This window comes from Schistocerca gregaria, chromosome 6 (assembly GCF_023897955.1).
Source record: "Schistocerca gregaria isolate iqSchGreg1 chromosome 6, iqSchGreg1.2, whole genome shotgun sequence".
In the NCBI taxonomy this organism is placed as follows: domain Eukaryota; kingdom Metazoa; phylum Arthropoda; class Insecta; order Orthoptera; family Acrididae; genus Schistocerca; species Schistocerca gregaria.
The window spans coordinates 339534931-339547562 of NC_064925.1; the positions used below are offsets into that span (position 1 = coordinate 339534931).

At 42.6% G+C, this 12632-nt stretch overlaps 1 protein-coding gene across 10 annotated transcripts in view; it reads right to left on the reverse strand.

The window, feature by feature from the left end:
• The window catches only part of LOC126278599 (gastrula zinc finger protein XlCGF57.1-like), a 486383-nt gene that overhangs the window by 68775 nt on the left and 404976 nt on the right, over window positions 1–12632 (reverse strand). For all 10 annotated transcript variants that reach the window (XM_049978828.1, XM_049978824.1, XM_049978826.1 and 7 more), the window contains one exon: window positions 1240–1385. In XM_049978828.1, the coding sequence (XP_049834785.1) occupies window positions 1240–1385 (146 nt within the window). The remainder of the gene's footprint in view (window positions 1–1239; window positions 1386–12632) is intronic.

A 12632-nucleotide genomic window follows, 5' to 3' on the forward strand; every position in this document is an offset into this window, starting at 1 on the left:
AGCTGGTATAGATCCATAGTGCTCAAGCAGTACTCAAGAATAGGTTGCAGTAGTGTCTCCTTTTCAGATGAACCACAGTTTTCTAGAATTCTAGCAAAAAACAGAAGTCGCCCATTTGCCTTTCCTACCACAATCCTCACATGCTCATTCCAATTCATACCAGTTTGTAATGTTATGCTCAGCTATATAAAAAGACATGACTGGGTCAAGCAGGGCACTACTGAAGCTGTATCTGAACATTAAGCATTTGTTTTTCATACTCGTCCACATTAACTTACAGTTTTCTACATTTAGAGCTGGCAGCCATTCATCACACCAACTATAAATTTTGTCTATGTCAGCTTGTATCCTCCTACAGTCACTCAACTTTGATGCCTTATCGTACAGCACAGCATCATCAGCAAACAACTGCAGTATCAAACAGAATTGTGCCAGTAACAGTTTGAACAGTGGTATAAATTGATGCTTTTTTTCGGTCCCCAATTTGTTCTAAGTGATTGGACTTGGGCAGTTTGTAACTGGGAGGAAGCAAAGAATTTAAGCAACTACCTCTATACAACATATGTCATAAGTACAGTCTAGGTAGAACAAATGAAGCATTCCTAACACACAGATTTTTCAGAAGTGAAAGAATCACCACTATGAAAGTTCACATGTAAAGCGAAAATTCACGCCTAAAGAGAAAATTTTTAGGTCTCTGTAATGCAAAAGCATTTCAAATAATACTAATACTACTTCAGGACATTTATCTTTGGCCATTTTGAGACAAGTGCAACAGAGCATTGGGAACAATCCTGTGCACTATTTTCCACGGAATGAATAAGTTAGGCTTTATCTTTCTTAAGTAACAATGCCATTATCGGAAATATAATCTGTACCCAATGATTTGTGTGGAACAACTTGTCAAATGTAATCTAACATATGCAGTAAACAAAGTCTAAATGTTCAGCAATTTAGAATTGAAGTTATTCTGCTTAGGAATGCTGTAACAGAACAAGACAAATAAAAACCAGCAAAACAGAAGAGACACTATTTAACAGCTGTGTTTTGGCGGCACAATTAATTTAGCATGTTTTCACATCTAACAAGATAAATGTGGGACACTTTCATTTCTTTTAAATACTCTATACGATAAATATTACTTATTTTAAAAGTAGTTATTAAAAAAGTGAAAAAACCAACTCAGTGGGCAGAAGAAAAAGAAAATCAACGCAAAAAGGTTGCTAAGGACTGACATACTGCCTGAGTGCTAAATGTTCTGTTACAGCCACAGCAGGCAAATGGTTCTTCACATTCATTTTCTGTATTATTTTGTTGTCCATTTTGTTCTTCCTTATTTTTCTCCACATTCAGCATTGTTTGTCTTCTTGTCCCCATTCTTGTAACTGTAAAAGTAATCATTGACAGAAAAAATTATATAATTAATATGAGCAGTGAAAGGAAGGTCATTAATGTCCATAAATATAATAGTAATAAACAAATATGGAATTAATCTTAGATATCTATCAAATGCTATTCTAACCTGGAAATGCAATAAAAACAGTTGTTACCAGATTAAGAGTTAGGATACAAAAATGCAAGCAAAATAATATAGAAAAGTAAAAGGTAACATACATAATATATTAAAGTAAACAAACCTCATTTCTCAGAAATATGGTGATTGTAATATGTAGAACAGGGGATTCAGAGGTAGGGGAACAACACTCCAAACTAATGTATGGTATGTTCCAGTATAACAGTCTGATGACCATACAGTCACTATGAAAGGGAGCACAAATTTGAGTGGAGGGTAATGGGTTATACCCTTGGTTATGGAACCATCCATGTAATTTAGAAATACCGCAGAAAACAAAGTGAAGAGTGTTTTTTAGTCACAGAAATTGTAATTCAATAACTGCACAGCAGACAAATTTCAGGTTCACACCTCCTGGGATGCATAAATTTTTACAAATAAAATTAGTGTGCTTCTTCTCACATGCAATTAACTTTCTTTAAAGAGAGTCTGGTCTAGTAACACACAACACATTACACTGATATGAAGTAGTAGATGTAGCACTTTAACAAATACTACCAGCATGTCTGTGATAAGTACTTAGCATTCTGAAACTGATAAATGTTTTCATCTGTCATCTAATGTCTTTAGTCCTAACTGTCACAAGTGCCTATATCACAATTTGTACAGAAATTGCAGATCTGTATTACAAAATGGCTAACTTAGTTCATAGTTCATTGTGCACAGTTCTAGCTACACATTGCATATCTAACAGCTTCCAGGGACCATAAAAATTTGATTTTCAATATTTCATATAATTGTTGCTCACACTTAAAAATTCAAAATGCCTTCTTAATCTACTCATTTAGAGGCATAATCTTATGTTAAATTTTAATACAGTAAGACAAGTTTACAGTTACAAACTGTGCATAGGTTGTGCGGTATCACATTTGCATTCCAATCAGCATTTAGCAAAATCTGCCAATAGTTTGTTCTTCAATGTCACCTTTTTTTTTTTTCCCTCAGCACTCCAAACAAATACAAACTTGCCTTTTCAGAGATAATAAAATGCACTACTATATGCAACAGGAATTACAACATTTACAATTCAGTGTAACTGAACACTTTTGTGCATTTAAGTGAAGTAAGCATTTTATTATTTTTGTTCAATGTTCTTGGTCCAGATGAAAAGTCTGGAGAGACTGGGGGGGGGGGGGGGGTTGACTGATGTTTTTGGATAGCTTGAAGCTTCATTGGCAGCTACTAACCTGAGGCTTTATATTACCACCACAGACAGCATCAATGGAGAAGTCATGAAGCACTCTCTTGTTGCTGACATAGTCCACAGTAAACCCTGGTCTCACATTAAGCTGTTACTGAATGGCAGTTGATGGGTCATGCACAGATATAGAGCTGTTTCATAGGAAAGGGCCAAGATGTAATTCCCATACTTGTAACAAACAGATTTTATGCACGCATTCCTACTTATAATGAGACAGAGCAAGTGGGTCCTGTCTCTCCTGATCTGGCGGAGATCTCTCATCTGTCACAGTCTAGGCACCGAAAGAGCGGAAACGGGGTTATTAGTTATTCGTAGTTTCACAGTTAGGTTTGTGATGAACACCACTGAAAAAAATTCCACTGCGGGAGGGGAACAAATCAAACGTGCACTAGTGTGTATACTGGTAGGAACTGCCCATTAGGTGGAAGAGCCCATCCTGGGAACTACTGACAACACAGGTTGCAAGTAGTGGCAATTGTCACCACTGTCCGTCATCTGACATATGAGACGGTTCTCGGTTCTTGACCTGTTGTCAGAGACTTGCAAAAGTGGTGAGACAGGGAATTTCATTTTTTGGGTCTCAGCATAGTAGTTGATCCGTAGCACCATTCCAATAACTGGTTCGAGCACTCTGGTTTGCAATGGAGTTTGGAGTGTGTGTGTGTGTGTGTGTGTGTGTGTGTGTGTGTGTGTGTGTGTGTGTGAGCACGCACCTGGGGTTTTTTATACCATACGCTTCATCCAATTATGTGATGAGCTTGACTGGTGCTATGGGATGGACACTTGTTAAGTCAAGTCATGCTGCACAAGTCAGGTATATAGCTAACAGAGTATTCACAGCCAAGTCCCGGAAACCATGTGTCTTACACTGATATCAGAGCTTTCTACTGGTCATCATATTCAGATACACATAGCTCAGAATTATTCAAAGATAGCTTAAATTTGATTGCACATAAATAGTCTGAATATACAGGTGATGAGTAACTTGCTTAGTATTAACTGGAAAAGCTACGCACCTGTTATTTGAGACTAATGAGTAACAGTCTTGAAAATACTACTGAATACTTTGCAAAACGACTGCCTCACCTCAGTATTTCGATATCTCAGATGCCAAGGAAATATTTTATTATTACAATCTTCTACATATGTAAGGTATACCTCTGTGACTAGACAAACGGCTTTTTCATTGCCATATGTGTTTCGTTTCTTTTATTCATGAAGAATCCTTGCTGGCCTGTGCGGTAACCATTAAACTACTAACTAGGGATCAATCACGCACCAGCCGACACCTCCATTAGCGATCACTAGAAGGTGACACGGCGGCCAAGTGACAGTGCACAATGACCATGTAGGCACATTCACTGCTCCCTGCCACACGTCCCTATGTAGGCAATTGCCGACCAACACTCACTATTGAACTTGTTACTGTTTTTTGTCACGTGGCACTCTAAATATTGTACTCACTTGTTCTATCTTATACTTGCGATCTGAAAAATATAACTGCTCTAGCAGAGATGATGTGTTTCAATGTTGTGAGTTACTATGTAATTGGTGAGACTGTGGGAATTTTTCGTGTTTGTTTCACAATCACAGATCCTGTGCCCCAGGCTACATTGCTGGGGGTGTCAATGGTAGTTGTGTTTCAACAATTTCTATGACAGCAGTATGACAAAAGTCAAGTCACACCTGAGGATGCATCTTTAATTGATGCAAAATCGGTCATGACTTTCAATAAAAAGTATTCTGCAGCCAGCGTGGACCATTTAATTCAAAACCTCTTATTTGTGATAACCTCCCAACAGTCAGCTGTGAATATGCTGCTGTTCCCACAAAACAATGAGTCAACAGAAGCCCTCCAACAGCTTTTCACTGTGTTACAGGTAATGGGTCCAGGAGTGATCAGAGCCCTTTTCTTCTCATGGATCGCGCCAATCACACTATGCGATCAGAAGTATCCGGACACCCCCAAAAATATATGTTTTTCATATCAGATGCATTGTGCTGCCACCTACTGCCAGGTACTCTATATCAGTGACTTCAGTAGTCATTACATATCATGAAAGAGCAGAATGGGGTGTTCCACAGAACTCACGGACTTTGTACGAGGTCAGGTGACTGGATGTCATTCGTGTCACATGTCTGTACAGAGATTTCCACACTCCTAAACATCCCTAGGTCCATCTGATGTGGCAGTGAAGTGGAAACATGAAGGGACACATACAGCACAAAAGCATATAAGCCGACCTCGTCTGTTGACTGACAGAGACTGCTGACAGTTGAAGAGGGTCGTAATGTGTAATAGGCATACATCTATCCAGACCATCAGGAATTCCAGACTGCATCAGGATCCACTGCAAGTACTGTAACAGTTAGACGGGAGGTGAGAAAACATGGATTTTGTGGAAGAGCAGCTGCTGATAAGCCACACACCACACCAGTAAGTGCCAAACGACGTCTTGCTTGGTGTAAGAAGCAGAAACATTGGACATCGGAAAACGGTGGAAAAATGTTGTGTGGAGTGACAAATCACAATATACAATGTGGCGATCCGATAGCAGTGCGTGGGTATGGCAAATGTCCAGTGAACATCATCTACCAGTGTGTAGCACCAACAATAAAATTCGGAGCTGCTGGTGTTATGCTGTGGTCGTGTTTTTTCATCCAGGCGGCTTCCACCCCTTGTTATTTCGCATGCCACTATCACAGCACAGGCCTACATTGACATTTTAAGCATCTTATTGCTTCCCTCTGTTGAAGAGCAATTCAGGGATGGAGATTGCATCTTTTAACACAATGGAGCACTTGTTCATAGTGCACGGCCTGTGGCAGAGTGCTTACACGACAATAACATCCCTGTAATTGACTGGCATGCCCAGAGTACTGACCTGAATCCTAAAGAACACATCTGGGATGTTTTGGAAGGCTGACTTCATGCCAGGCCTCACTGACCGACATCGATACCTCTCCTCAGTGCAGCACTCCATGAAGAATGGGCTGCTATTCTCCAAGAAACCTTCCAGCACCTGAGTGAATGCATGCTGGCGAGAGTGGAAGCGGTCATCAAGGCCAAGGGTGGGCTAACAGCATACTGAATTCCAGCAGTACCAATGGAGGGCACCACAAACTTTTAAATCATTTTCAGCCATGGGTCCAGATAGTTCTGATCACATAGTGTATGTAACAGCTTTTGTGCAAACTGATCCCTCACATGGAACGAGTGTACCTGTCCTTCAATAAAATTTCTGCTTTGCTATCTGCCTACTTTCAACGCCACTGCCATGTCAACTATATCCCATGAGGAATTTTATCCAAACTAATCATACCATGCATGGATGGCTTAATTGCAGGGACTCAACGGGAAATGCCATTTTGCGGCTTGTGTACATAATGAATTGTATGCCAAAGTCATAATTTAGAATTCCATTATTTGGGGGGAGGGAGGGGCTTTGGATAAGGAGGTGTGTTAGAAGCTTTACACTTTGAAGACCCTACTTTGAAGGACTTTTAAAATTAGCTCAATCTTTCGAAGTATCCTGTCCCATGGGCCGTCTGTTAGATTTTGGATACGAGGTGGCATCTCTCGCTTCAGACCTGGAAGAGAAATTCGACCTAGCTGAAACAGCAAATGCAGCAACCGCTGGGGGCAAATATTACCACCATCCAGCTCAGTCTCGTAAAGTAGGAAAGCAATCTCGTCCCCCTGACCTGTGCACATTTCCATCATGCCCAGAATGTTTTCAAAAACGTGTCAGAGATGACTGCCCCAATAGGTGAGCACAGTGCAAGGCATGCTAGATGGCATGACATCTCGTATCACTTGTCATGCTCAAGATAAACAACACTCACCATTTCAGAACAAACTGGATATTAATTGAGCTAATTATTAAGTCATCGAAATCCTCCAACCTGGGAGTCTACCTTCAGAAATTGTTCATCATGCTCACTTTTTGCTACAAACAAGTCCAGCCGCAGGTTGATACAGGTCCCTCTGTCCCTGTTAAACTTTCAAACATATCTGCAACTGGGAGTGTCTCCCCTGCCTCCTACAGCTTACCGCTTGGTGGCATATAACATGAAAAATATTCCACTTAAATGATAAATTATGACTGTGGCATCATGCACACAAGATGTACACCACCTCACCTTTCTGATGGTTCACTGCACAGATAGAGAGAATCTTTTTGGCCTCAACACTATCTCAGCCTTCAGATTTGCCACCAAGGTGGCCCATCTGGTCTCTGAACAAATGCTGTTTCAAGAACTGTAAGGAATACGCTGAGATTTTTTCTGGGTGTCTTGGCAAGGTGAAGATCTTTATGGTCCTCATTACCTTAAAAGTGTTAGCACGCCCCTGCATCTTATGTGCACTACTGAAGCCCGTCGCATTGTGGAACACCATTAAAAATTAATTGTACAGGCTGAACTGCCTTGAATGTCACTGAACCAGTGTCTTCAAGTTAGTGGATGACATCATTAGTTAGCAGAAAAAAGCCACTGGGAAAACTGTGCCTGTGTGGAAATTTTAAGGTTACCATCAATCCTGAATCAAAGATCGACACATATCCCATTCTGAAACCTATGAACTTTCCTCAGCACTAGTGGACAAACAGCATTTTTCAAAAATCGATCTCACTGAAGTCTGTTCAAAACTACTTCTGGACAAAGAATCACAGAAAGTCCTCATAGTCAACCCGCTGCATGGGTTGTGTGGGTTAAAATGTATAGTTTTCACGGTGGCCAGTGCCCCAGCCATTATTTCAAAGATTCCTTGAACTACCGCTGCAGGTTGTGCCAGTATGTGTACATTAACTCGACAATATCATGGTGATAGTACGCACTTAGCACACTTGTGGTAGCTGTTTAACACCCTCCAGTCTGCAAGCCTCAAATACAACCTTGAGAACTCAATTTTCTTTCAACCTAGGGCATGTTATCTTGCACAACAGTATTCAACCCACACAGAAGCTGGTAGAAGCTAGCATCGCACTTCCTCAACCCAGAAACCTGAAAGTGCTTCAGTCTTTCTTGGGACAGATCACATATTACAGTAAATTCAACCTAGGCGTGGCATTGTTTAGGCACCCGTTAAACAATCTCCTGAAGAAGGCAATACTTTTCGTCTGGTCAGAAGTGGATGAACAGGCTTTCAAGACTTTGAAACTGGCCCTCATATCCACCCTGTGTCTGGCAACATTTTAATTGGGTAAACAGTTGGTGGTGGTAGCCAATGGACCCTTCTGAATGGGGGCCTGGAGTTGTCTTGGTGCGTAGAAATGCAGACAGCTGGGAACATCCAATCACATTCAAGGACACTCATTGCCACACAAAAGAGGTATTCACATATCAAAAAGGGTGCCCTTGTGATTACCTTCACATGGAAGAAATTCCAACATTTTCCTATATGGAATGAAGTTTTACCTCATCATGAATCATAAACAGTTAACAGCAAAACTACCTGAAAGGTCTCCCGACCGCCTACAGCACTTGGGTCTCTCTCTCAGCAGGTATTATTACGATATTCACTTCCACAACATCACAGCACAAGCCAAAAAGGCCTGCTTTGCCATCTCCAATGGGACTTGACCTGGAGTTTGACCATGATATGACATTGTGCTTTCATTTTTAGGAAAAGATTGAGAAGATGCTACAAACTTTTCCAGTCATGGTGCTCTGTGTGATGACAGTAATCATGGAAGACACAATTTTACAGCAGTTGCTCTGGTCCTTCCAACGGTGCTGGCCCGACCGTGTTCCTGGTCAGGACTTCAACCCATTGCATCATTATTTTCATCTTAACCACTGGCTCATCTTGGCAGGTAGCATCCTCCTCTTCACTACTGACCAGTGGTCTCCCCAGAACCTTTGTACCCAACAATATTACAGTCCCTGCACAAGCATATTGTTCCAGCTGTTCTCAGTGTGAACAGCAGCACATGGTGTCCTGTCAGATGTTCTCTTCCACACCGACACTCTCCCACCCATAGGATCGGGTTCATGTCAACTTTGCAGGATCCTTCTTGGATACAATGAGACTGACTATCGTTTTCGATGCGTATTATAACTTTCCGTACATGGTCAAATGTCAGTCCACGAGTGCGGAAGCTACAGTTGCTGTGCTTGCCAATTTCGTTTTCACGTTTTCAGCAAGTTCAGCCATCGCAACAGCGTTCCCACACTCACTGTCACTGCCTTTCCACCCCCAGTCAAATGGTGAGGCCATAAGCTCATGCACACATTCAAGAAACAGATGCTAAAGTACATAGCCAATATTTCTCCAGAGGAGGCTGTCAAGGTGGCCTTGTGTCTGTGTATGTGCGGATGGGTGTGTGTGTGTGTGTGTGTGTGTGTGTGTGTGTGTGTGTGTGTGTGTGTGTGTGTGTGTGTGTGCGCGCGCGCGAGTGTACACCTGTCCTTTTTTCCCCCTAAGGGAAGTCTTTCCGCTCCCGGGATTGGAATGACTCCTTACCCTCTCCCTTAAAACCCACATCCTTTCGTCTTTCCCTCTCCTTCCCTCTTTCCTGAAGAAGCAACCACCGGTTGCGAAAGCTAGTAACTCTGTGTGTGTATCCGTGTGTTTTGTTCATTGTGCCTGTCTGCCGGCGCTTTCCCGCTTGGTAAGTCTTGGAATCTTTGTTTTTAATATATTAAAAGCGCCGGCAGACAGGCACAGTGAACAAAACACACGGATACACACACAGAGTTACTAGCTTTCGCAACCGGTGGTTGCTTCTTCAGGAAAGAGGGAAGGACACACACACACATATCCAATGAATGGATGGATATGTGTGTGTGTGTGTGTGTGTGTGTGTGTGTGTGTGTGTGCGCGCGAGTGTACACCTGTCCTTTTTTTCCCCTAAGGGAAGTCTTTCCGCTCCCGGGATTGGAATGACTCCTTACCCTCTCCCTTAAAACCCACATCCTTTCATTTTTCCCTCTCCTTCCCTCTTTCCTGACGAAGCAACTGCCAGTTGCGAAAGCTCGTAATTCTGTGTGTGTGTTTGTGTGTTTTGTTCATGTGCCTGTCTGCTGGCGCTTTCCCGCTTCGTAAGTCTTGGAATCTTTGTTTTTAATATATTTTTCCCATGTGGAAGTTTCTTTCTATTATATATATATATATATATATATATATATATATATATATATATTAAAACAAAGATTCCAAGACTTACCAAGCGGGAAAGCGCCGGCAGACAGGCACATGAACAAAACACACAAACACACACACACAGAATTACGAGCTTTCGCAACTGGCAGTTGGTATGTGCGGATGGATATGTGTGTGTGTGTGTGTGTGTGTGTGTGTGTGTGTGTGTGTGTGTGTGTGTGTGCGCGCGAGTGTACACCTGTCCTTTTTTTCCCCTAAGGGAAGTCTTTCCGCTCCCGGGATTGGAATGACTCCTTACCCTCTCCCTTAAAACCCACATCCTTTCATTTTTCCCTCTCCTTCCCTCTTTCCTGACGAAGCAACTGCCAGTTGCGAAAGCTCGTAATTCTGTGTGTGTGTTTGTGTGTTTTGTTCATGTGCCTGTCTGCTGGCGCTTTCCCGCTTCGTAAGTCTTGGAATCTTTGTTTTTAATATATTTTTCCCATGTGGAAGTTTCTTTCTATTATATATATATATATATATATATATATATATATATATTAAAACAAAGATTCCAAGACTTACCAAGCGGGAAAGCGCCGGCAGACAGGCACATGAACAAAACACACAAACACACACACACAGAATTACGAGCTTTCGCAACTGGCAGTTGGTATGTGCGGATGGATATGTGTGTGTGTGTGTGTGTGTGTGTGTGTGTGTGTGTGTGTGTGTGTGTGTGTGTGTGTGTGCGCGCGAGTGTACACCTGTCCTTTTTTTCCCCTAAGGGAAGTCTTTCCGCTCCCGGGATTGGAATGACTCCTTACCCTCTCCCTTAAAACCCACATCCTTTCATTTTTCCCTCTCCTTCCCTCTTTCCTGACGAAGCAACTGCCAGTTGCGAAAGCTCGTAATTCTGTGTGTGTGTTTGTGTGTTTTGTTCATGTGCCTGTCTGCCGGCGCTTTCCCGCTTGGTAAGTCTTGGAATCTTTGTTTTAATATATTTTTCCCATGTGGAAGTTTCTTTCTGTTTTATTTACATCTATATATATATATATATATGGATGTGTGTGTGCGCGCGAATATATACCTATCCTTTTTTCCCCCTAAGGTAAGTCTTTCCGTTCCCAGGATTGGAATGACTCCTTACCCTCTCCCTTAAAACCCACTTCCTTTCATCTTTCCTTTTCCTTCCCTCTTTCCTGACGAAGCAGCCGCCCGTTGCAAAAGCTCGAAATTTAGTGTGTGTGTGTGTGTGTGTGTGTGTGTGTGTGTGTGTGTTTGTGTGTTATTTTTATTGTGCCTGTCTACCGGCGCTTTCCCACTTGGTAAGTCTTGGAATCTTTGTTTTTAATATATTTTTCCCATGTGGAAGTTTCTTTCTATTTTATTTTTATAGGGCAAAGCCAATAGGGGAAAGGCACTTGGTGGAAATTCCTTACGATCAACAGATCCGCACCTTTCTAAACTCAAGCTGTGTTGCCTGTGGGCTCGTTCACAATGCCACCTTGATATTTCTGGGTGGCACTCACATGTGGGCATGGGGATCTAGGTGCCATCAGGACAGGTGGATTCCAGCAGTTGCACGGCGGCTGCAGGGCTACCACGTGTTCACTCTGGAGACCAGGTAGTGACTCGCCATCAAAATCAGCTGCATTTGCGGCAGGGGACCCAGCTGCCTCCTCCTCTGAGCCCTCTGCGATTTTGCCACCAACCTTCACCCCTTCTAGTACCCTCTGCTTCCTCCCCTCTTGTTCCTAAGCTGTTCCTGCCTTCAACCTCTCAGCACTTTGTGCCCTCCATGACCCTGCTCCCATCTTCTGCTGTCTGCGGGCCGCAAAGATAGAACAGATATCAATGACAACCAGGCTACAGTACTGGTTTTGTTGGCACCGCCCTCTTCTCTACTGTGTTTTTTCAGTGCCAGGACCAATATGGACATGGCATGGCCTCCACTAAATATGGCAGAGACACAGTGACAACTTCCGTGCTACCAGGAGGGATCCTTCTGACCATATACTCCTGTCTGTGCTGACAAGAAGTTCATCAAGCCGGAGAGGTCATCTAATGCCCCCAACATCATCATCCTGATTCAGGGCACTGCCGAGATGTCAGCCAAGCATGGGCTGTGGTGCCGAGATACAACTCGTTGCTGCTCCACGGACGAAGGGTTGTGGTAACCAACGGATTACCACCTAGGTGTCAGGCACCAGGTGATGTCTCCATCAGTGGTTGTAGGAGGGAATATGGCAGCCGAGCGACAATGCACAATGTCTGCGCGGCCACACTCAGGGCCCCCGTCACATGCCCCCATATAGGCAATCACCGTCTGGCACTTGCTCTCATTCAGTTCTGGCTCCACATGCAGCTGACATTGTTACTGGGCTCCATATGCAGCATACATTGTCACTGAAATGTGTGAAACTGTTGGCACACGGACTGTACAGTCAAACACCAACACTGTGGTTCAGCATGCTGCTGAATTCTCAAATGACATAACTTGTGCATATTTTTACGCTTGCTTTAAAGTGGTATACGCAAGCATAACACACTCCAGTGGCAATTGTCAGCTGTAAATCACACTGTTTGCAAAATGAATGAGCACAAAATTCCTATATTAGCTCTATTACAATTTACTTTCGTCCCTTGTCTACCTGCTAGTCAGGTTGTTCTGTCTGTAGTACACATGAATAAAAACTTAAATATCAGTAAAAATGTCATAAAACATTGGGAAAGTACGATGTCCAGGACATTGGCTTATAAAAGTCCCATTA